General features: G+C 38.1%; 3 protein-coding genes, 1 long non-coding RNA gene, 9 other non-coding genes and 1 pseudogene across 13 annotated transcripts; all 14 read right to left on the bottom strand.

Annotated features, from left to right (window-relative positions):
• Positions 1-692: 692 nt before the first annotated feature.
• On the bottom strand, positions 693-774 carry Trnas-gcu (transfer RNA serine (anticodon GCU)). The gene has a single exon. It is a non-coding gene; the product is annotated as a tRNA-Ser (tRNA).
• Positions 775-1,460: 686 nt separating this feature from the next.
• Positions 1,461-1,543, bottom strand: Trnal-uaa (transfer RNA leucine (anticodon UAA)). The gene has a single exon. It is a non-coding gene; the product is annotated as a tRNA-Leu (tRNA).
• A 112-nt stretch (positions 1,544-1,655) lies between these two features.
• On the bottom strand, positions 1,656-1,737 carry Trnas-gcu (transfer RNA serine (anticodon GCU)). The gene has a single exon. It is a non-coding gene; the product is annotated as a tRNA-Ser (tRNA).
• A 207-nt stretch (positions 1,738-1,944) lies between these two features.
• Trnal-uaa (transfer RNA leucine (anticodon UAA)) lies at positions 1,945-2,027 on the bottom strand. The gene has a single exon. It is a non-coding gene; the product is annotated as a tRNA-Leu (tRNA).
• A 399-nt stretch (positions 2,028-2,426) lies between these two features.
• On the bottom strand, positions 2,427-2,509 carry Trnal-uaa (transfer RNA leucine (anticodon UAA)). The gene has a single exon. It is a non-coding gene; the product is annotated as a tRNA-Leu (tRNA).
• Positions 2,510-2,909: 400 nt separating this feature from the next.
• Positions 2,910-2,992, bottom strand: Trnai-uau (transfer RNA isoleucine (anticodon UAU)). Its single transcript has one exon. It is a non-coding gene; the product is annotated as a tRNA-Ile (tRNA).
• Positions 2,993-3,104: 112 nt separating this feature from the next.
• Positions 3,105-3,186, bottom strand: Trnas-gcu (transfer RNA serine (anticodon GCU)). The gene has a single exon. It is a non-coding gene; the product is annotated as a tRNA-Ser (tRNA).
• A 496-nt stretch (positions 3,187-3,682) lies between these two features.
• Trnai-uau (transfer RNA isoleucine (anticodon UAU)) lies at positions 3,683-3,765 on the bottom strand. The gene has a single exon. It is a non-coding gene; the product is annotated as a tRNA-Ile (tRNA).
• Positions 3,766-3,877: 112 nt separating this feature from the next.
• Trnas-gcu (transfer RNA serine (anticodon GCU)) lies at positions 3,878-3,959 on the bottom strand. The gene has a single exon. It is a non-coding gene; the product is annotated as a tRNA-Ser (tRNA).
• Positions 3,960-5,606: 1,647 nt separating this feature from the next.
• LOC145222713 (uncharacterized) lies at positions 5,607-12,975 on the bottom strand. Its single transcript, XM_080088892.1, has 10 exons — positions 12,951-12,975; positions 11,568-11,696; positions 9,806-9,949; positions 9,283-9,447; positions 8,465-8,602; positions 7,746-7,910; positions 6,952-7,098; positions 6,720-6,869; positions 6,313-6,471; positions 5,607-5,791 (listed from the first exon to the last, which is right to left on the bottom strand). The coding sequence occupies exons 1-10, from the start codon at positions 12,973-12,975 to the stop codon at positions 5,607-5,609; spliced, it is 1,407 nt and encodes a 468-aa protein (XP_079945018.1).
• A 1,538-nt stretch (positions 12,976-14,513) lies between these two features.
• On the bottom strand, positions 14,514-15,375 carry LOC145224493 (uncharacterized). Its single transcript, XR_013859670.1, has 2 exons — positions 15,246-15,375; positions 14,514-14,688 (listed from the first exon to the last, which is right to left on the bottom strand). It is a non-coding gene; the product is annotated as an uncharacterized LOC145224493 (long non-coding RNA).
• Positions 15,376-15,991: 616 nt separating this feature from the next.
• On the bottom strand, positions 15,992-18,643 carry LOC145222710 (uncharacterized). The gene is made up of 8 exons (XM_080088889.1): positions 18,577-18,643; positions 18,217-18,381; positions 17,792-17,923; positions 17,371-17,460; positions 17,254-17,328; positions 16,699-16,845; positions 16,427-16,576; positions 15,992-16,194 (listed from the first exon to the last, which is right to left on the bottom strand). The coding sequence occupies exons 1-8, from the start codon at positions 18,641-18,643 to the stop codon at positions 15,992-15,994; spliced, it is 1,029 nt and encodes a 342-aa protein (XP_079945015.1).
• Positions 18,644-19,030: 387 nt separating this feature from the next.
• On the bottom strand, positions 19,031-21,803 carry LOC145222709 (uncharacterized). Its single transcript, XM_080088888.1, has 6 exons — positions 21,797-21,803; positions 21,183-21,347; positions 20,919-21,059; positions 20,267-20,431; positions 20,064-20,168; positions 19,031-19,179 (listed from the first exon to the last, which is right to left on the bottom strand). Exons 1-6 carry the CDS (start codon positions 21,801-21,803, stop codon positions 19,031-19,033), a joined length of 732 nt encoding a protein of 243 aa, XP_079945014.1.
• An 8-nt stretch (positions 21,804-21,811) lies between these two features.
• On the bottom strand, positions 21,812-23,535 carry LOC145222708 (uncharacterized; annotated as a pseudogene).
• Positions 23,536-23,595: the final 60 nt, after the last annotated feature.

The raw sequence follows: 23,595 nt of genomic DNA, 5'->3' as shown, positions 1-23,595 counted from the left end.
CGAAAATAAGACATTTTACTGGGTGTGGGGTTCGAACCCATGCGGACAACTGTCCATTGGAACTTAAGTCCAACGCCATAACCACTCGGCCAACCCAGTGACGATCAAGGGCAATTTGATGGCCTAATGATAATACGAAATCCAATCACGAATTCTCAAAACTTAACATAGGGCAAGATTAAACAACCAAAAAAAGTATCAAAGATGATACGACGAGGATTGGATTCGAACCCACGCGTGCAGAGCACAATGGATTAGCAGACCATCGCCTTAACCACTCAGCCACCTCGTCCGGACGAAGGCCAATTTTCCAATTCAAGCAGTGTGTTTGATGTACGAAATACTCCACTTGAAAATAAATGTTGTCATTCAGCAGAAATTTGACAAACATCTCTGTACAAAATGTAAGATAAATGTACAATTTCGTCGGTTTTCCACTCGAGCACACATGAGATCGATGGCACTCATGCAGAACATGCAACAAAAATAACAACTATTTACTGGGTGTTGGGTTCGAACCCACGCGGACAACTGTCCATTGGAACTTAAGTCCAACGCCTTAACCACTCGGCCAACCCAGTGACTATCAAGGGCAATTTGATTGCCAAATGATAATACGAAATCCAATCACGAACTCTTAAAACTTAACATAGTGCAAGATTTAACAACCAAAAACAGTACCAAAGATGATACGACGAGGATGGGATTCGAACCCACGCGTGCAGAGCACAATGGATTAGCAGTCCATGGCCTTAACCACTCGGCCACCTCGCCCAGACGAAGGCCAATTTTCCAATTCAAGCAGTGTGTTAATGTACGAAATACCCCACTTGAAAATAAATGTTGTCATTCAGCAGAAATTTGACAACCATCTCTGTACAAAATGAAATACAAATGTACAATTTCGTGAGTTTTCCACTCGAGCACACATCAGATCGATAGCAGTCGTGCAGAATATGCAACGAAAATAACAACAGTTTACTTGGTGTGGGGTTCGGACTCACGCGGACAACTGTCCATTGGAACTTAAGTCCAACGCCTTAACCACTCGGCCAACCCAGTGACGATTAAGGGCAATTTGATTACCAAATGATAATACGAAATCCAATCACGAACTCTCAAAACTTAACATAGGGCCAGATTAAACAACCAAAAAGAGTACCAAAGTTGATACGACGAGGATGGGATTCGAACCCACGCGTGCAGAGCACAATGGATTAGCAGTACATCGACTTAACACTCGGCAACTTTGACCCGACGAAGGCCAATTTTCCAATTAAAGCAATGTGTTTGATGTACGAAATACTCCACTTACAAATAAATCTTGTCATTCAGCAGAAATTTGACAAACATCTCTGTACAAACTGTAAGATAAATGTACAATTTCGTCAGTTTTCCACTCGAGCACACATCAGATCGATAGCACTCATGCAGAATATGCAACAAAAATAACAACAATTTACTGGGTGGGGGGTTCGAACCCACGCGGACAACTGTCCATTGGAACTTAAGTCCAACGCCTTAACCACTCGGCCAACCCAGTGACGATCAAGGGCAATTTGATGGCCTAATGATAATACGAAATCCAATCACGAATTCTCAAAACTTAACATAGGGCAAGAATTAAACAACCAAAAAGAGTACCGAACATGAAACGACAAAGATGGGATTCGAACCCACGCGTGCAGAGCACAATGGATTAGCAGTCCATCGCCTTAACCACTCGGCCACCTCGTCCAGACGAAGGCCAATTTTCCAATTCAAGCAGTGTGTTTGATGTACGAAATACTCCACTTACAAATAAATCTTGTCATTCAGCAGAAGTTTGACAAACATCTCAGTACAAAATGAAATACAAATGTACAATTTCGTCAGTCTTTTCCACTGGAGCACACATCAGATCGATAGCAGTGTTGCAGAATATGCATCGAAAATAAGACATTTTACTGGGTGTGGGGTTCGAACCCATGCGGACAACTGTCCATTGGAACTTAAGTCCAACGCCTTAACCACTCGGCCAACCCAGTGACGATTAAGGGCAATTTGATGGCCCAATGATAATACGAAATCCAATCACGAACTCTCAAAACTTAACATAGGGCAAGATTAAACAACCAAAAAAAGTATCAAAGATGATACGACGAGGATTGGATTCGAACCCACGCGTGCAGAGCACAATGGATTAGCAGACTATCGCCTTAACCACTCGGCCACCTCGTCCGGACGAAGGCCAATTTTCCAATTCAAGCAGTGTGTTTGATGTACGAGATACTCCACTTGAAAATAAATGTTGTCATTCAGCAGAAATTTGACAAACATCTCTGTACAAAATGTAAGATAAATGTACAATTTCGTCAGCTTTCCACTCGAGCACACATCAGATCGATAGCACTCATGCAGAACATGCAACAAAAATAACAACAATTTACTGGGTGTGGGGTTCGAACCCACGCGGACAACTGTCCATTGGAACTTAAGTCCAACGCCTTAACCACTCGGCCAACCCAGTGACGATCAAGGGCGATGTGATTGCCAAATGATAATACAAAATCCAATCACGAACTCTCAAAACTTAACATAGGGCAAGATTAAACAACCAAAAAGAGTACCAAAGTTGATACGACGAGGATGGGATTCGAAACCACGCGTGCAGAGCACAATGGGTTAGCAGTACATCGACTTAACACTCGGCAACTTTGACCCGACGAAGGCCAATTTTCCAATTAAAGCAATGTGTTTGATGTACGAAATACTCCACTTACAAATAAATCTTGTCATTCAGCAGAAGTTTGACAAACATCTCAGTACAAAATGAAATACAAATGTACAATTTCGTCAGTCTTTTCCACTCGAGCACACATCAGATCGATAGCAGTCGTGCAGAATATGCAACGAAAATAATGACAATTTACTGGGTGTGGGGTTCGAACGCAGGCGGACAACTGTCCATTGGAACATAAGTCCAACGCCTTAACCACTCGGCCAACCCAGTGACGATCAAGGGCAATTTGATGGCCCAATGATAATACGAAATCCAATCACGAATTCTCAAAACTTAACATAGGGCAAGAATTAAACAACCAAAAAGAGTGCCAAAGATGATACGACGAGGATGGGATTCGAACCCACGCGTGCAGAGCACAATGGATTAGCAGTCCATCGCCTTAACCACTCGGCCACCTCGTCCAGACAAAGGCCAATTTTCCAATTCAAGCAATGTGTTTGATGTACGAAATACTCCACTTGAAAATAAATGTTGTCATTCAGCAGAAATTTGACAAACATCTCTGTACAAAATGTAAGATAAATGTACAATTTCGTCGGTTTTCCACTCGAGCACACATGAGATCGATGGCACTCATGCAGAACATGCAACAAAAATAACAACTATTTACTGGGTGTGGGGTTCGAACCCACGCGGACAACTGTCCATTGGAACTTAAGTCCAACGCCTTAACACTCGGCAACTTTGACCCGACGAAGGCCAATTTTCCAATTAAAGCAATGTGTTTGATGTACGAAATACTCCACTTACAAATAAATCTTGTCATTCAGCAGAAGTTTGACAAACATCTCAGTACAAAATGAAATACAAATGTACAATTTCGTCAGTCTTTTCCACTCGAGCACACATCAGATCGATAGCAGTCGTGCAGAATATGCAACGAAAATAATGACAATTTACTGGGTGTGGGGTTCGAACGCAGGCGGACAACTGTCCATTGGAACATAAGTCCAACGCCATAACCACTCGGCCAACCCAGTGACGATCAAGGGCAATTTGATGGCCAAATGATAATACGAAATCCAATCACGAATTCTCAAAACTTAACATAGGGCAAGAATTAAACAACCAAAAAGAGTGCCAAAGATGATACGACGAGGATGGGATTCGAACCCACGCGTGCAGAGCACAATGGATTAGCAGTCCATCGCCTTAACCACTCGGCCACCTCGTCCAGACAAAGGCCAATTTTCCAATTCAAGCAATGTGTTTGATGTACGAAATACTCCACTTGAAAATAAATGTTGTCATTCAGCAGAAATTTGACAAACATCTCTGTACAAAATGTAAGATAAATGTACAATTTCGTCGGTTTTCCACTCGAGCACACATGAGATCGATGGCACTCATGCAGAACATGCAACAAAAATAACAACTATTTACTGGGTGTGGGGTTCGAACCCACGCGGACAACTGTCCATTGGAACTTAAGTCCAACGCCTTAACACTCGGCAACTTTGACCCGACGAAGGCCAATTTTCCAATTAAAGCAATGTGTTTGATGTACGAAATACTCCACTTACAAATAAATCTTGTGATTCAGCAGAAGTTTGACAAACATCTCTCTACAAAATGAAATACAAATGTACAATTTCGTCAGTCTTTTCCACTCGAGCACACATCAGATCGATAGCAGTCGTGCAGAATATGCAACGAAAATAATGACAATTTACTGGTAATATGATATGGTTTATGGTTAACTTCCAGTTACAGCAGGCCCGTGATGTATTGTATTATTTCTATCATAGTATTATTCACAAGTTTTTACATAATTTCATTTTTATATCAAAATAAAATACTTTTCCAGTTTTGAACTTTAATGTGGAGCAGCTGTCATCGCTATTGTGTCTGTTTACAAAACAAACCTACCAGTCGTTTGGTTATCGCTGAAGGTGGTGCTGACATTTGTCTGACCAAAAGATAATCGTATCCACCAAGCCATACATATCAAAGCATAAAACATTGTATGCCTCATTGTATCAATACTTAAAACCATTATTCGTCTTTGAAGGACCAAGTATCTGAAGTAAATGTATTTAGTCTCTACGACTTATGTAACAAATGACAACAGCGCGGTGGAATTTACCCTGTGTCGTTTATCGGTAACGTTAAGCGTCTTTGTTTCGCTTTTGTTCGTCGCTATAACAATAAATGCAAACATTTTCTCTACGTCCTTTTATGAGACTATTGTTGGCGAGAAATTAGTCAAAGTAAATGTGTTTAGTCTCTACGACTTACGGGACAAATAACAAAAGCGCGATGGAATTCACCCTGTGTTTCTAAAGTGAACTACCACCACAATTCTCAATTGCGTCTATCGTTGTTAACGTACACCAAAGATACTAGATGGGACGGGTACCCGGTACTCGGCATCGATGGTATCGAATGATTTCAGTGGTATCGATACTCGTACTCGGTATCGAAATATTTTGTCTCAGTTTTCGATACCAACGTGCGAATACCGAAGGTCGGTTTACACCATAAGAATCCAGGCAACTTTATGCCAATATTTGCTCCGGACAGCCCAAAATCGGGAAAAAGTTCGGTTAGGTTACGTATATTGTTTCGATATCGTATGGAGATTACATTTTTCTGCATGTGTGTGTGCACGCCTGTACCCCGGCCATGGCAAATAAATCAGCCAGTGATATACAACTAAGTACAACACTGTACTTAAGTACTCGGTAATCGTACTCGGTACTCGCTTCAAAACCTGGTATTGTCCCATCACTATCTGATCCTAAGAAACTTAATGAACGTTCAAGTGGTACGAGTGCAGAAAAGGTCAAGAACCACAGCTTTAGTTACGGATAAATATCCATTACAAAAAACTAGAACTGCTCAAATCTTTACCATGGTTGCATCCATCCGAACTGCATGTCTTATTGCATTGCTGATAAGTGGTGTTACCAATCTGGATGTTTGCACACCGGGTTTCAATGTCAGTGACCGAACAGCTTCTCGACATGCTTCTAGGATAACCTCTACGATTATCGGCAACTCGGTCTATTACAAAAGTACAAAATCGTTGCGCAGAAATCTGATATAGTACACTGTTCTAGAAAAATTTAATTGGATCCAAAATATAAAATCGAATTAAGTTATTTTTACACTTAGAATAGACAAGTTGATCATCTACAAAGAATATGAACAAAAAATCAGAAATTTGAAACAGTGCAATATTCTAGACTAGTCAAATCGAATCCAGAATACCGAATCCTATTCAGTTTTTTCACGTCTCGAATTCTTGTGTTCTGTTGGCTACTGCAATTTCATATTATTTCGCCCCAATGAGTTAACGAAACTAGTGTGAATGTTCAGTGCCGGATTAACCATTAGGCAAAGTAGGCACGTGCCTACAGGCCAGTCAAAAATCTAGGCCACTTTCCTTTGTGGCAATGATTTGGCAACACTGATAATTCTAATTTTTTATTTGGCAACCCTGATTTTCGGGCAACTTATAAAACGTGCCTACAGGCCAGGAGACCCTTAATCCAGCACTGTGAATGTTACATAGTTGTACGCACGGGTCAACCTTCCTGATCTTCCTTGGTCCGTATCAACGCAGAACTGGTGATACGGTTGTGGACATAGTGATGCTGGCCGAGGATTATAAAGACATTCGGCCGATCCCGATGCTATATCACCTAGCGAGCTGATGCATTGCAAGCATTTGGGTCTGTTTGCTAAGTTGATAATACCAAAATGGAATTAGTACTTCTTTACAGCAGTTTTAAAATCAAAGCAAAGTTGGATGTTGGGTTAAATAAGAACCTTTTGCTCACACAACATAATATTAAAACAGATTGTATAGGCATTTTTTACACCTAAACAGTTTGGTTACTTTAAACTAAATAGTGTTTTTCAGTTTTGAACAAAAAAAGTCACAGGTTTTAGCTATAGCATATTTTTTGTGTTAATCGGGCTCACTTACGCCACCCATTGTTGCATCCGTGCGTTTGACAAGTTTCTTGGCAAGTCGTGACTACACCATTAGAATCATTATATTTGGTATATATGCATTGCGATGTTAAATGTTTGGCCGAACAACCTCGTTCATCAGAAACAGACTGATAACCCTGAACTGCAAAAACAACCAGAAAAATGACTTTAGTTGAACAAACCGTTTTAAAACGTCATAAGAGAGCCATATTTAATTATCTTGCCTTCGTTGTATGTGATATCGGTTTGGAAAGCGGAGGAGCGATAAACCACTTTAGAGTAACAAAACCCTTGATCAATCGGACAACGAGTTCTGGTAGTGCAAAACCGGTCTGTGCAGCAGTATAATGAACCTGGTGCAGTTCCTTGGGCTGGTAATCAAAAAATTAACTTTAATTTGGTAAATTATATTGTAAACAATACAGATCTACACATATAAATGCTTTCATGGCATCTGTTTGTGTAATAGTGGGCATGTTAATAACAACGACTACTTAATGTAACGGGTTCGGAAAGTGATAACTATAAACAAATGTTTCGTAACTAAGAAGAATTGACACCAAATCAGTCAACGAAACGTTCAACGAAAACGAATATATAGCCTACTTTACCTATATAGGCCTCGTCAGACCCTAAATATCATTAGTTGAAACATTTGCTAAATTATTGTAACCTAAAGAAAACACAATAGGCCTACACATTAAAAAGTGAGAAAAAATTGTTCTGTGTCTGGGATTTAGGTAGTAATTTTCGTTGTCACTATGACACAATATTCAAACCATCAAGCTTTCAATACGAATCCTAAATTAAAGCACATTTCCAAATACTGAAAAATTAACCTAGCGCTCGCAAACGTTGCTTTCTGCTTTTAATGTTTTACATCCAAATCTTACAACACCACATATCATAAAAGAAACATCGTGTTTTTGCTTTTCCACATCGTTGGTCCTTTTTTGTGTATAAAATCCCTATGGTTTGCTAGAGCTCTGGAAGATGAATATTTTTTCAAATAACTTACGTGTGAATGTATTGCAACCGTTGGTAGTACAGGTTTGTGTGCAGGTGTATTCGAAGAAACCACGAAGAGTGGAATCTGCTGAACTTGTATAAGTGCATTCTTCGTTGGTAACAAATGAAGAATGACTGCAGCTACGAGTTATAAAAGTTCGAACTACAACACCCTCTGCAAAGTGTTTGTAATCATTTAAAGTTATAGAAAATGAGTGCAAAGTATTAATCATAGTATATCAGGCCCATGTAAAATTAGGCCGGCCTCCCAAGCATTCTATATGGCAAGTCAAAGGCAAAAAACAACCAATTATGATTTCGAACCCACGGCAGGAGGTTATCAGGGCCCTCTACCAACTGAGCTACACGGCATCAAAGGTAATACCAACGAAAGCTGAATTACAAGCACCGTTGCCTGCCTTGTATGCTGCACATTTCAGCATCGTAACATATTTATTTTACTTGTTGCCAAATACTATAGCCTGTTTGGTACTCGGTTGACTAACATGTTTATTAAACCATTTATTCGTGTTTTTTAACAAGTTCGGTTCGTATTTATTGTAAAAATAAAATCTTTAAGGTTTTCATGACAACGTGTTCATACTAATAACAAATAAATTGTCTCATAATCATGCCTCATTTTTGCTCAAATTCAAGATTTTATTGTAAATGCCCGTAACTATTGTAATGAGTTATTTCTTTAACAACTGAGTGTGATCTGGCCCTTACTTGCATCATACAGAGTTGTTCGGCTCGCAAAGCATTGATCAGAAACGGAATTGCTCCAGGCTGTTGAGTTGAGTGTAGCGGAACAGCCAGGAGCTACTGCGTCGTCGCACTGCACGCAGCTTAGAATCGATTCTGGCACTGCAGAGATAAAAACACATTTTTACAACAAAAGGTTGTATCAAGCAGGAACTCTAAGGGTTCGGGTCCAATTTAGGTGTAAAAAACAAGCCTTTTTTCGGCTTTGTTTATACCGGTGTGCATTTATTAAACCGGTTTAAATTCCATTTTGTCCTCACCAAACTCCAAACAAATGTTGGCTATGGGCTGCCCGACACATCATAAATCGTCATTTTAAACGCCATGTAGCTGTTATCTCCAGTATTTTTCAGTACATTGTCAATAATTGGACAATAAAGTTTGTGGTGGCGATTACAAAAATCAATACAAGATGCATTTTCAATGGTCCGGTTCAGGTTCAACACCGAACGAATTATAGGGTACAACTCTGGTTCGGGTAAAGGAAATCGTTATTTACGGTTCGCATTTGGTTCAGGGTTAATGATTTCAACAGTTCAACCGGTTCACGGGTCCGGGTTCAGTTACTTGTCGACTCCCTCGTTTCAAGTGCCATTTGTTAAGGTACACGCTACCTAATCGCACAAGACTTTTACGTTTAACCAACCTGCATTGCACCGCTAAATCCATCGTTACACACGCACGTGCCTTCAAATAGGTACACATTTTGTTCTTAAGTTTAAATTATGGGTTAGCTGTCACGCAACTAATTTTTTTAACAAAATACACCAGCAAAAATTTACTTGCTAGTTGGTTGTTGCAACCATCGGCGCTACACACAAATGTACATCCAGTTTGTTCAACGAAAGAGAGAAAGGAGGATGTTCTCAGACTGGTAGTACACTGAAGCGCATGTGCCGCAGTTTGGCCACTGCTTCCACAACCTCTTTCAATTCGCCGAATTACGCCTGTAAAAGATTTAGGCAAACATAAATAATATTTTATGTTTTGAATCGCCAAAGATAATGGTAAACTAAATACTTTGGCTATATTATGGGCACCAGTAGGCTAATACTCAGGATTTATGGGCACCAGTCTGCAACACGTAAACAGATATGCAAAACTTTTTCGCTTTCACAGCCAAATCAGAGTTCCTTATTTCACAAACGGCAACCTCCATGTTTTTTACATTATCAATTAAAGTTGTAAAAAAAAGAAAAAATAATAATCTTTTCATTTTTATCCACGAGTGCCTGAAAGTCTTTTGATTGATTTCAAAATTAATTCAAAAATTGAACTTGATATTACGATAAAACCATCATTTACCATCTACAGTTAAGAATTCAAGGCGACAGGAGGTTGCAGACGAACTGCAAGGTTGAGCCAAACTCATAAAATCGTTGTAACACGGACTTGGACTGAAACCATCAAACCCGTTCGAATCCTGACACACATAGCAGTCCACCCGACCTGAAAAATTGTGAAACAATAATAATGGAAATTATTCGTTACTAATAAATTTGTAACGCATATTAGCATCATTTAATCTATCTAAAATTTCAAAACTCAATTTTCTTCCATTTCAAAATTTTTTTCAAAAAATACACGCATAAATTATAAGTACCAAAGTAACATAAGAAATTACCTTGTACTAGGGGAAAAACGAAAGAAACCAACATAACATAAACTAAAACCATATTCATTTCTAATGCGTATTTGACAAGCTGGAACTGTATTATTCCTATAAAAACAAATTACAAGAAAATATCTAAAAACACGATTTTAAATAGAACTTATTCCACTATAACTTAAATTGTTTTTTGAGTTGCGGTCAGGCGGTTATATATTTTTCGACACTCGTATTAATTTCGATTATTTGTTTCGCAAAACGCTTTAAAACACGGTTCTTAAAATCACAACTATTCTCTACCCCTCAATAGGAAAACTGCTTCAGTTAGTTACGAATTGAGGGCCTCCAAGATAAATATTGTTTGCAATTGCTTTACTTGTACTTCAATTTACATAAAATACATAAAGCGACAAACTAAATCACTAAGTGTTTTCTGAAATGTAAAGGTATTTCGCCCGTCTTATACAAACAAATCAATAACTTTCCAAATCGTGAACTTTCACTGCAGTTGCTATAAGTAGCTATACATTAGGGGCCTGCAAACAGTTTTTTTTTTTTTTGTTGCACTCAGGTGTTTAATAGTCATATAAATTGAAATCGTTTTGTTTAAACGTATCCACAAACATGAGGTTATGTGCTTGAACAAAAATAAACAGTACATTTCACGCATAAACATTATGCAAAACACAAGCTTGTAAAAATGCAAATAAACAAGTTGCAACGAGTTGGATACTCACTCCTAGAGCCTGTTTTGTATTCTGCACAAACTTTTACAGACGCATCTAATCTCGCAGACATATATCAGCAAATGCTTTTATAGGCGACAAGGTGTCCTGGCGTATGTCAAACGGAATGGGATTTCCAACCGCACATACCAACCATTGTAGATATGTTTGAAATCTTGTAAAAGTTTTGCTTTAGTTTCAAGTTCTACGTTGGTTATCCAAACAGGAAAGAAATTGTATTGTACGTTTCCACTTATAACAAACTCATTGTAGTGCCATTACAACCGCAAGTTTTAGGCCTATATACAAGTAAAGTATCTTAAAGTAGTAAAGTATGTTTTTGTTTTGTTTATTACAATCTTTAATGTTCCAGCGTATTGGGTAAAATTAATGAACAGAGTAAACGAAAGATATGAGACCAATATCAATTCGGGATATTACTATTCGCTATTGTTCATTCCTGAAAAAAAGAAACCCATCCCTGCAAGATGCGATTGCTTGGGGCTATGTCCCCTGAGCTTGGCAAACCTGGGCTAATCTAGGAATGTAGTAAAATAATGTAACTAGGTGTAACAGGAGACCCTTGTATTCAAGAAACGGAATTGGCGGGTATTTCCAAACCATGGAAGCAGTTATTTTCGTCTCTGTCTCTGTATTTATACGTTTTGCAAGCTGTTGCGTTTTTCCCCTTCCATAAAATCTACCCCTTTATCTCACACATACTTTCTCTCACAATGTCTCTTTCTCTCTCCCTCTTTCTCTTCCTCTTTCTTTTTCTCTTTCTCTTTCTTTTTTATCTTTCTCTCTCTCTCTCTCTCTCTCTCGGTCTCCCTTTCACAGATACTGGCTATGGGAAAATCAACTGTAAATGTAGTGATCTTACATGTTAGTCCCAATTTTTGCAAAAACTGTTAAGTTATGGAGAGTTATTCATCAAGACCACAAAAAATCCAACACAATTTCTGTAAACAATTTCTTTAAACAAATGGTTTTACAACAAAATGAAAAGTATTCGCTTGTTTTCTTTTCTACGTGCATAATCATACCCGACAAGAGTTGTTAATGTATCCCCACGTCAGAAGGTAAAAGTTGCGAAGGGAATTTACAAATTGTTGCGATCAAGGCCTTTCACATTTTCTCAAATTCGTTGAGTGCGAAACTGTCACTTCTAATCTTCACTCCGGTTGACAAGAATAACCCGAGAGGGCATGCATAATTGTCCTAAAGAACTTCGTTTTTTCCATTTTAGTTCATATTGCCAAAAAACACTTAAACTTCAAGCAGTTCCTTGAAGAATTTCTTCACTGTTCGTTATGCTCATAATATTAAATGGTTCTTACCAAAGATTTTCGATTTTTCACCGAGATATTACGTAATATGTATGTTGTTTTTCAGCTCTTCGATTGGTAATTTCGGTGCGTAGTTGACGTGGGTCCTAAAAATCGTTTGGCAGTAAAGAAAAGACTTTAAAATGTTAACATGCACAGTTATCCACCACGAGAACACGACTTGCAACGGCTAAAACCACAGTGTATACCCTACTCATGCTTTTGTGTTTCTGACGATCATAGTTTTGAAATGGAAAACATCATCAAAATAGATACTGATCCAATACTTGAATTGCCGGCTAAACAACAATGCTAAAAAACTATTCCCATTTTAGTTGTACAATTTACCTGGTTAGGGCAAAATATTTGCCACTGATACTGAAAGTGGCCCCAGTAACAAAGCTTAAAATATAAATGACATCAAAAGTCGTCACACCACGCCAACAAACTCTCATTATAGCATTAAGTTTGATTCTAGACTTTCTTACATGCTTTATCCCACGTTGTAGGCTTTCCGAAACATATAAAGTGCTTAAAATACACAAAAAACAACAGTTCAAAATACTTGGTTCCAGCCCAGTAAAAAACACTCTAGACTTTGCCACAACGCCTACCGAATCGGTTACCTTAATTACTAAACGCAATGCGTATCTGAAGTTTGTTCTTCCCTTGAGCAACTCTTGCGCAGCTAGATTTGTCCTTAAGGCCGGTAAGCAGATAAAAATGTACAGTATAGTGTTCTTAGTTTGCTTTCTTGTAAAATTGGCTTGGATCCTCAGTGTTAGTACTGGCACGACTACTTGCTTCTTCCATGTATAATGGGATCACAATTATGTGTTGTTCTGTGCATTTCAATTCTTTGTCCCCTACCTCATATTTAGTTTTAAATTTCTCGAACGTCATACATTATTTGCCCATGATAGAGCATCTATTCTAACCTCTGTTCTGACTTCACTCGCTTTCACTGTTTGTAGAAAAATTTATAGTTAATCACTAAAGAACAGACGTTACATTTTGCTTTTATAAATTTCCCACTTTACTCTTTCTTCTCTTTGGTTGGGAACACTACAAACATACTTCAAGTTTTATCTTACATGATTGTAAATATCTGTGAAATGAAGATGAATTTTGATACCGGACATAAAAACATTACATATAGTATAAAAAAATACTACACTACTGCCACAGGATCAGAAACCGGCTTCAAAAACTTAGCGGTTGCAAATACGCTAATGTAACATGTGATTCAAATTTATTAAAACTTCAAGTCATTTATACTTATGTATAAAGTTAATTGTCGTCTTCATCTACCAAGCAAGAAGCTGGGTGATTCTATTTTAATGTATACAATGTAACACATGACAGAGAAGTCGGGGATCTCGCTGGAGAAGCGAGCGGCGCGAAAGGAAACGCGACTGGGTGTGGCAACATGGGTGGATACCAGCCGGTTGAATAATATAGGTAGGTAAACAACGACCACCAAAAAAAGAAACCCTACCCAACATCGTGAGATGTTAAATGATCGCGATACATAAAATAAAAGGGAAAGCAAAACAGAGCACCGCACATGTTACCCGAATAACCACACGAATAAGATCAAATGACATCTCACGAGGTTGTTTCATAAATAAAAAGAAAGTGTGCGCCAGTGAGCGAATGCGCAATAGAAAACAGTAAAGGAACGAAAATGTTAATAATAAAAATCTAGTACGCATAAATTTCCCTTCAATATATTCATTTATGTTTACGTACATAACAAGTAATCGAACAACATGACTTGAGATCCAAAAATCGACAAACTATAAAGTGATTTAAATAAAGTGAACACGCTTTTGACAAGTGTATTGGCATTATGTTTTATGGTCGTCAAAGAGCAGTGACCATCAAAAGAGACATGGACACCAACTTAAATCAGATGTGAATTGTCACAGCTAAAGTAGTCAACACGACTTCCCAATGGCCACGAGCTGTGTTCCGGGGAGCCACGGGTGTAGATTCACCAGAAACACCCACTAAAAACCATTTTCTTTTTTACTTTATTTCCTAATTTAATCGAATATTTCACATATTTGTCTATATTAAAGTTTATCACGATTACGGTTTCTTGTTTATTTGACCTGTTTAAAGCCGAAATTAGTACCGAATTCCAACACGAGATTGCCATTTGCATTTTAAAGGGGGCCACAGGTCCTACAGGGTTCCTTGAAGCGGGCCACGAGGCCAAAAAGTTACTTTTTGGGGGCCACGGTCCACGAAAGGTTGAGAACCACTGTTTTACATCAACACTTCTGCTGTGATTCATAGAATAATGCCATTTGGCCACAAAAAGAATAGGTTGAAAAAATGCTTGTGCCAACAGTTTTGTCACCTCACTTCAACTAGATACAGCATGATAAAGTTGTATAAGATTACATGGCAACCTTTCCCAAACTTATTGAGAAAATATAAATTGAGCAACAAAAGCCATCACACTTGTAAAGAAGAGTACCACCAAGCTTGTAACTGGTCTGCTGGAACCTCCCATTCCTATAAACACAAAATCGTATTAATTCTTTGAAAGTTCTCTGGTTTAGTTCAAACCTAATATTTTAAATCACTTAACTACGGTTAGGCCTACGTGTACATACTGAGGAAGTATGAAATGTAAAAGATACGAGGAAAAGTGCCAAAATAAAGGATAGCCTAGTTATCCCAGGCAGACGTGAAAGTTTTCAGTGGCTCTTTGGATTGTACTTTTTGTAGCGGAAACTTCTGTAACAGACAGGGTGGCTGTACATCGTTTTTCAACCGTTAGACAGTTTTCTTCCTGTTAAACCGCGTTCACTTTCTTTCTATCCTTAATAGTTTGTATAATGCCTTGTCATGCGTATAGGATAATTTACAGTATTAAAGTATCCCATAGTCAGCAAACACTGTTCCTAATTTATGGTAAGTTACCGCTTCTGCTTTTATCAGTCAACGTTGACGAAGTAATAATGACTGTTTAAGGGGTACCAGCACTAAATTGATTAAGAATCAGTGCTTTAAACGCCTACCTCTATTCATTTCTCCGATATTCAAAAATAGAGCGCTAGCATTTTTACCATGGTTGCATCCATCCGAATTGCATGTCTTATTGCATTGCTGATAAATAGTGTCGCCTATCTTGACAACCGCACACCCTGTTCCAATGTCAGTTTCCGAACAGCTTCTCGACATGCTACAAGGGTAACCGGAAAGCCGATCTGTTGGAAAAATAAAATCGGAATAATCGGGTCACTATTCAAAAAGAATATAGTCGGATCCAACATGCTAAATCATATTATTTTCTACACTTGGATGCGACAAGTTAAGCTAATAAGAACATGAACCGTTAACCAGAAATTTAGAAAGGCACATTTTCTCGAATAATTAAAAAAATAACGAAATCTATTTTGTTTTTTTTACTTTTTTCTTAGGTCAAAATAACATTAAATTACATGTGACAAATGTCAGCAACACTAAAAATAAGTGTTTTTTTTACTTTTTTTTAGTGTTGCTGACATTTGTCACATGTAATTTAATGTTATTTTGACCGAATGTGTTAAAGAAACTTCTGTGAATTATTATTGCCACAGTATATGTTTTAATAATGTTACAAAACGAGCCTGCTAAACAAATATAATGTGATACAAATTCTTCGCAAACGCATTAAAAACCGAATCCACCTATATCCGCATTAAATTGACCTTTTGGATTCGGATACTTTGGATTCGGATTCTCCGATTCGTCACGCTAAATTTCCAACGCCTAACTAGAAGTAAAAGCACTCCGGATATAACAAAAAGCACATTTAGGATTTGCCAAGCATTTAGGATTTGCCAATATTCCATGATGGTACCAACTTGTACGTACAGGTTAACATATCAGATTTGCCTTGCTTTGTATAAACGCAGAACTGGTAAGATGGGTGTGGACATGGTGATGCTGGTTGAGGATTGTAAAGACATTCGTCCGATCCTGATGCTATATCACCTGGCCGGCTGGTGCATTGCAAGCACTTGGGTCTGTTTGCTAAGTTGATAATATCAAAATGGAATTAGTACTTCTTTACAGCAGTTTTAAAATCAAAGCAAAGTTGGATGTTGGGTTAAATAGAAACCTTTGGCTGACACAACACAACAACAAAACTGATTGAAGCAGGGATTTTTTAGATGTAAGAAATTTGGTTTCTTCAAACTAAATGTCGTTTTTAGTATTTGTAACAAGTTTTACACTTTTTCTTGTGGTAATTAGGCCCACTTACGCCATCCATCGTTGCATCCGTTGGTTTGACAAGTTTCTTGGCAAGTCGTGACTACACCATTAGAATCGTTAGATTTGGCATTTGTGCATTGTGATGTTAAAAGTGTGGCCGAACAACCTCGTTCATCAGAAACAGACTGATAACCCTGAACTGCAAAAACAACCAGAAAAATGACTTTAGTTGAACAAATGATGGAGGACTGCAAAACAAAAAATTAAAACCGTGACTTTAGTTAAACAAAAAAAACGTTTTGAAATATTACATATTCCTACCTTCATTATTAGTGGTGTGAGTTTTAGAAGCGGATGAGCTATACACCACCCTGGAGTAACAATATCTCTGGGTAGTTAGACAACCAATTCTGGTAGTGCAAGATTGGTCTGTACAGCAGTATAATGGACCTAGTGTAGGTTCTTGGGCTGAAGAAACAAAAAAGATATTTTTACCGAAATTAAAGTTTTAACTGTTAAATTATGTGGTTTACAATAAGCTGAATACGTAACCACAGGTTTAAATGCCTTTTATGTCAATTTATTCTATAGTAGGCATGTTAATGTCAATATTCACTGAATAAAACTGGTTCAAGGAGAGATAATAAGAAAGAAAATGTTTCTGGCTCAAAACCAGTCAACGAAAACAAGTAAAAACAAATGAAGGTATAGACCTTCCTTAAATTTCATTTAAAAGCATTTGCCAATTCGTTATTACTTCCAAAACCACTATTACAATAAATGAGAAAATATCCTGTTAATTGTTAGCCTGTTAATTGTTCTTTTTTATTTTTAAAATCCTTGTTTTTATGCAAGACTACATGGTCAAAAAATTACGTGTGAAAGTATTGCAACCGTTGGTAGTACAAGTTCGTGTGCAGGTGTATTCGAAGAAACCACGAAGAGTGGAATCTACTGGCCTTGGGGTATATTCAAAACCACTACGAGAATAACCGGCTGATGTTGAGTGAGTGCATTCATCCTTGGTAACAGATGAAGAACGGCTGCAGCCACGGGAAACAGAAGTTCGAACTACAGCACCATCTGTAAAGCGTTTGTAATGCTTTTAGAAAAATGGAAAATTTGAACAAAGCAATATTCATGGTACACCAGGCCTATTAGAGACGCAATACCGAATTAGACCGGTATCCGTATTGAAACACTGTGATGCTGTAAATATTGGTGTTAGTTCGACCAACAACATAGAGTGCACATTTCAGTATTTTTTCAACGCCGGGTTCAAACGTGTGTAAAGGAAGTGCTCTGCGGTTTAAAAATGGGCTGTAATTCAAATCTGACTTTTTGTGTCTATTACTTTACTATAAAACAAGTATAAAACATCTAGAAACGACTTCAATAGTAATTTCCGCCTTACTTGTATCATAGAAAGTTGTTCGACTTGCTGAGCATCGGTCAAATGAGGTATCCCGGCAAAATTTTGGAGTAAGTTGAGCAGAGCAGTCAGTATATCCATCGTCATCGCACTGCACGCAGCTTAAGATCGATACTGGCAATGCAAAGGAAAATGATGAATAATGAAACAAAAATCAAAAACGTGTTTTGTTTTTTACTTTATCTTGTACGTGTCAATAGTTTCGGACGTACACCTTCAGGCGAAAACACCACTTAATTACACAATGCTTTCATGTTTAACGCTGCATTACTGCAGTCAGTCCCTTCAATGCACCAAACGCATAATCCTTAAGATTGCCTGTGACAAAAGGCACGCTTAAGCTCAAAGTCGGAATTCTGGGTTATCTTTTTACGCATCTACGTTTTTGTATCAAAATACATATTTACTTGTAGGTTGGTTGTTGCAACCATCGGTGCTGCAAACAACTGTACATGTTGTTTTTTTATCCGATGAGTAGTATGAGTAGAAAGTGGAACCGGTAGTACACTGGAACGCTCGTGCTACGGTTTCACCAATGTATCCACAAGCTCTGCTAATTTGCTGAATAGAACCTGCCAAAGATTCAGATAAACCTGACTATTATTACTTTTCAAATTAGCAAAATAAAAATAAACTGAAACAAACGTTGTTTTTGGGGGAACAGAACAATGATTGCAGAAATGTGGACCAAAGTTTGTTACTAAGCAAACCAGGGGTGCACATTTTTTGGCTATGACGGCCGCGTCACCGCTGCTTATTTTACCAACGGCCGTAAAGTGCCTTAACGGTTTTATTATCCCATTTATGGCGCCTGAAAGTGTGAACACAATCCATGTAGAAAAGTATGTCGCGTAAGGCTACTGGGTCTGTTAGACAAAACATTTTAGCCCCACAGAACCCTTTAAAACCAGTTTTTAATGTATGCCGGCCGCGTCACCGCTGCTTATTTTACCAACGGCCGTCAAGTACGGTAACGTTTTTATTATCCCATTTATGGTGCCTGAAAGTGTGGACACAGTCAATGTACAAAAGTATGTCGCGTAAGGCTACTGGGTCTGCTGGATAAAACATTTTAGCCCACAGAACCCTTTAAAACCAGTTTTTAATGTAGCAAGGTTTTAATCAATACAAGACCGTCATTACACATATTTTGATATACAAGTTAATAGTCGCATAAATTTGTCTTTGCAGTCGCAGGTTGTGCACCCGTCATGTAAACTATCAGTTACCTTCTTCAGTTACGATTGCGAGGCGACAAGTTGAAGGCCGCGTGCAAGCTTGTATCGTGCCCGTGGGATTGTTGTAACACTGCTCACGGTTAGAGTCATTCAACCCGCTATAATCGTGGCAAACATAGCAGTCCACTGTAACTGAAAATAATATTAAACAAAATTAACTTAAAATTGTAATGCATAATAGTAAGAGTTACTCTGGTTAATGTATACAACTCTATTTTGTAACAAACAATTTAAACAAACAAAATGATTTCAAAAATTATACACATAAAAATCCGAATTTTTGTTTTTGTGTTATATAGTACAACCACATACTGTGTAATATTGTTACTAAGTTTGTGCTGCACCCTTCCTTCCGGTAACTATTCAACAGTGTTTTTTTTTTTTGGGGGGGGGTTCTGTTAAATCCCACCCACTTACTCTAACACGGATAGCTTTTAGGTCTCAACTTGACTGGTTCCACCAACGTGACCCTAGTCTCGATGTCCAAATGCGCCAAACTCACCCTCCAATGTAAGTCTCTGCCACATAACGCTTATAGTAATGGTGTAGCTACAGTGCGTTTACCATCTATCCACCAATTGTGCCCTCAGTAATATTGTCGCGCTTTATACCGCCTTAACTTTGCCAAATCTTTCCGGCTTGGTGAATGATTCAGCGCAGCTGAATCACCTGGCAAAATAAACTCAACCCAAACCCAATTCAGCAGCTTACTGAAATACCTTACTTAAAAACTAGTTTTTTTACGGTAGGTTAAATGTAGCAAGGAAACAAAAAAAAATACCTTCTGCAACGCAAAAAAAGAACGCGACCAACATAGCATGAACTAGCACCATATTTATTCTAATGGGGTTTTAAAATTCAAACTAAAGCTGTATGTTGTAAAAAACAAATTGCCAGAAAATAAACTGCGAACACGTTGTAGGAACATACCGTACCCACTTTAACCTAAATTTTTTTATTTCTTTTTTCCGACGAAAACACTACTTAATTGCACAATGCTTTAATGTTTAACGAACCTGCATTACTGCAGTCAGTCCCGTTAAATCCATGGTTACACACGCAGATGCCTTCAATACATTGTCCGTTTCCACTACAACCCAAATCACAATCCGTAAGATTACCTGTAACAAAAAGGCACACTTTGGGCAAAAGTCTAAATTCTGCGATACCTTTTACACATCCAAGTTATCTGTATCAAAATACAGTGGTAAATATTTACTTGCAGGTTGGTTGTTGCAACCATCAGTGCTGCACACAGATGTGCATATTGTTCTTTTAACCGATGACGAGTATGAGTAGTAAGGGGAGCTGGTAGTACAATGGAGTGCATGTGCCTCGGTTTCACCAATGTATCCGCAAGCTCTGCTAATTTGCTGAATAGAACCTACAATAGATTTCGATAAACCTGACTATTATTCTATCTTCAAATCAACAAAAAAAATATCAGCTGGCAATAAAAAAAAATTAACAAATATATTTTTTGGTGGAACAAAACAATCATTGCAGAGATGTTGGCCACAGTTTGTTACTAAGCAAACCATGGATGCACGTTATTTTTTGCTATGCCGGCAGCGTCACCGCTGCTTATTTTACCAACGACCGTCAAGTGCCGTAACGTTTTTATTATCCCATTTATGGTGCCTGAAAGTGTGGACACAGTCAATGTACAAAAGTATGTCGCGTAAGGCTACTGGGTCTGCTGGATAAAACCTTTTAGCCCCGCAGAATCCCACAAGACCAGTTATTAATGTAGCAAGGTTTTAATCAATACAAGACCGTCATTACACATATTTTGATATACAAGTTAATAGTCGCATAAATTTGTCTTTGCAGTTGCAGGTTGTGCACCCCTCATGTAAACTATCAGTTACCTTCTTCAGTTACGATTGCGAGGCGACAGGTTGAAGGCAGCGTGCAAGCTTGTATCGTGCCCGTGGGATTGTTGTAACACCGATCAGGGTTAGAGCCATTCAACCCGCTATAATCGTCACAAACATAGCAGTCCACCGGAACTGGAAAATATATTAAACAAAATTAACTTAAAAGTCTAGATCTTAAAAGTCAAAAGTCTAAATTATGGGATAATTTTTACACATCCAAGTTATCTGTATCAAAATACAGTGGTTAATATTTACTTGCAGGTAGGTTGTTGCAACCATCAGTGCTGCACACAGATGTGCATGTTGTTTTTTCAACCGATGGTGAGAAGAAGTAGTGATGATAACCGGTAGTACACTGGAGCCCATGTGCTACGGTTTCACCACTGTTTCCACAAGCTCTGCTAATTTGCTGAATTGAACCTGCAAATGATTTAGATCAACCTGACTATTGTTCTATTTTTTAAATCATCAAAAAATAAATATAAAATAGCAATACAAAAATTTAACAAATATTTTTTTTGGTAGAACAAAACAATGATTACAAAAATGTGGGCCACAGTTTGTTACTTAGTAAACTAGGGTGCACAATATTTTTGCTATAACGATCGCGTCATCGTTTCTTAATTTAATAAAACGACCACCAAATGACTCAACTTTCTGGTGCCTGAAAGCGTGCACACAATCGACGTTCAAAAGTATGTCGCGTAAGGCTACTGGGTCTGCTGAACAAAACCTTTTCGCCCCACAAAATCCTTTAAGACCAGTTTTTAATGAAGCAAGGTTTTAGTCAATACAAGACCGCCATAACATATTTTGATATACAAGTTAATAGTCGCATAAATTTGTCTTTGCAGTCGCAGGTTGTGCACCCCTCATGTAAACTATCAGTTACCTTCTGCAGTTACGATTTCGAGGCGACAGGTTGAAGGCCGCGTGCAAGCTTGTATCGAGCCCGTGGGATGTTGTAACACTGATCAGGGCGGACATTATTCAACCCGCTATAATCTTGGCAAACATAGCAGTCCACTGGAACTGAAAAAAATTGTTAAACAAAATTAACTCAAAATTGTAAAGTATAATAGTAAGAGTTATTCTGGTTAATGTATACAACTCTATTTTGTAACAAATAATTTAAACGAACAAAATTATTTTGAAAATTATACACATAAAAATCCGAATATTTGTCTTTGTGCCATATTTTCTGTTATACAGTGCAACCACATATTGTGTAATATCGTCACTAAGTTTGTGCTACACCGTTTCTTCTGCCGCCTGAAATTATTCAACAGGGGCTTTTTGGTGTTTTTTATTTTGTTTAAACCCCACCCTCTTCCTCTAACACGGATAGCTTTAAGGTCCAACTTCACCGCTTCCACCAACGTGACCCCAGTCTCGATGTCCGAATACGCAAACCTCACCCCCCAAAGTGAGTCCCTGCCACATAACGCTTATAGTAACGGTGTAGCTGCAGCGCGTTTACCATCTATCCACCATTTGCGCCCTCAGAAATATTGTCGCGCTTTATAACGTCTTAACTTGCGCAGTTATTTCCGGCTTGGTGAAAGATTTAGCGTAATTGTGCTGCTACAAATGCGTCACCCGGTGAAATAAACTCAACCCAAACCCAACTAAATAGCTTACCTATAAATACCTTACGAAAAAACTAGTTTATTTACGGCAGGTGAAATGTAGCAAGAAAACAACATAAATTTCCTTCTGTAAGGTGGTAAAAGAACGCGACCAATTCAAAGAAAGCTAATACCATGTTCATTTCTCATGCGGTTTTAAAATACAAACTGAAACTGTATGTGGAAAAAAGAGATTTGAAATTACAAGAAAAAAAACTGCAAACACGTTGTAGGAACATACCGAACACACTTTAACCTAAATTGATTTCTTTTTTCCAACGAAAACACTACCTAATCGCACAATACTTTTATGTTTAACGAACCTGCATTACTGCAGCCAGTCCCGCTAAATCCATGGTTACACACGCAGATGCCTTCAATGCATTTTCCGTTTCCACTACAACCCAAATCACAATCCGTAAGATTACCTGTAACAAAAAGCACACTTTGGGCAAAAGTCTAAATTCTGGGATAGCTTTAACGCATCTAAGTTTTTGCATCAAACAATACAATGGTAAATAGCCTATTTACTTGCAGGTTGGTTGTTGCAACCATCGGTGCTGCACACGGATGTACATGTTGTTCTTTTAACTGATGATGAGAAGAAGTAGTGATAATAACCGGTAGTACACTGGAGTGCATGTGCCTCTGTTTCACCCCAGTTTCCGCAAGCTCTGCTGATTCGCCTAATAGAACCTGGAAAAGATTTAGATAAACCTGACTATTATTTTATTTTAAGTCATTAAAAAATAAATATAAACTGGCTATACAAAAATTTAACAAATATTGTTTTTGGTGAGCAAAACAAGGATTACAAAAATGTGGGCCACAGTTTATAACTTAGTAAACTAGAGGTGCATAATATTTGTGCTGTAACGATCGCGTCATCGTTTCTTAATTTAATAACACGACCACCAAATGACTCAACTTTCTGGTGCCTGAAAGTGTGCACACAATCAACGTTCAAAAGTATGTCGCATATGGCTACTGGGTCTGCTGGACAAAACCTTTTAGCCCCACAAAATCCTTTGAGACTAGTT

Source organism: Phallusia mammillata, chromosome 4 (genome assembly GCF_965637545.1).
Source record: "Phallusia mammillata chromosome 4, kaPhaMamm4.hap1.1, whole genome shotgun sequence".
Lineage (NCBI taxonomy): Eukaryota > Metazoa > Chordata > Ascidiacea > Phlebobranchia > Ascidiidae > Phallusia > Phallusia mammillata.
Note: the sequence above shows the minus strand (reverse complement) of the source record. Positions and strands in the feature narration are given on the sequence as shown.

Coding starts and splice junctions, on each gene's coding strand:
- LOC145222713 (XM_080088892.1), bottom strand. CDS start 12,975: ATGGAAGAAGCAAGTAGTCGTGCCA. Junction 8,603..9,282: donor TTGCAACAACCAACTAGCAA/GTAAATTTTTGC, acceptor TTATCTCTGCAG/TGCCAGAATCGATTCTAAGC. Junction 7,099..7,745: donor CGGTTGCAATACATTCACAC/GTAAGTTATTTG, acceptor TTTGATTACCAG/CCCAAGGAACTGCACCAGGT.
- LOC145222710 (XM_080088889.1), bottom strand. CDS start 18,643: ATGGATTGTGTTCACACTTTCAGGCGCCATAAATGGGATAATAAAACC. Junction 18,382..18,576: donor CGTTAAGGCACTTTACGGCC/GTTGGTAAAATA, acceptor AATCTTTGGCAG/GTTCTATTCAGCAAATTAGC. Junction 16,846..17,253: donor CGGTTGCAATACTTTCACAC/GTAATTTTTTGA, acceptor TTGTTTCTTCAG/CCCAAGAACCTACACTAGGT.
- LOC145222709 (XM_080088888.1), bottom strand. Junction 20,432..20,918: donor CGCAATCGTAACTGAAGAAG/GTAACTGATAGT, acceptor AATCTATTGTAG/GTTCTATTCAGCAAATTAGC. Junction 20,169..20,266: donor TTGCAACAACCAACCTGCAA/GTAAATATTTAC, acceptor TTTTTGTTACAG/GTAATCTTACGGATTGTGAT.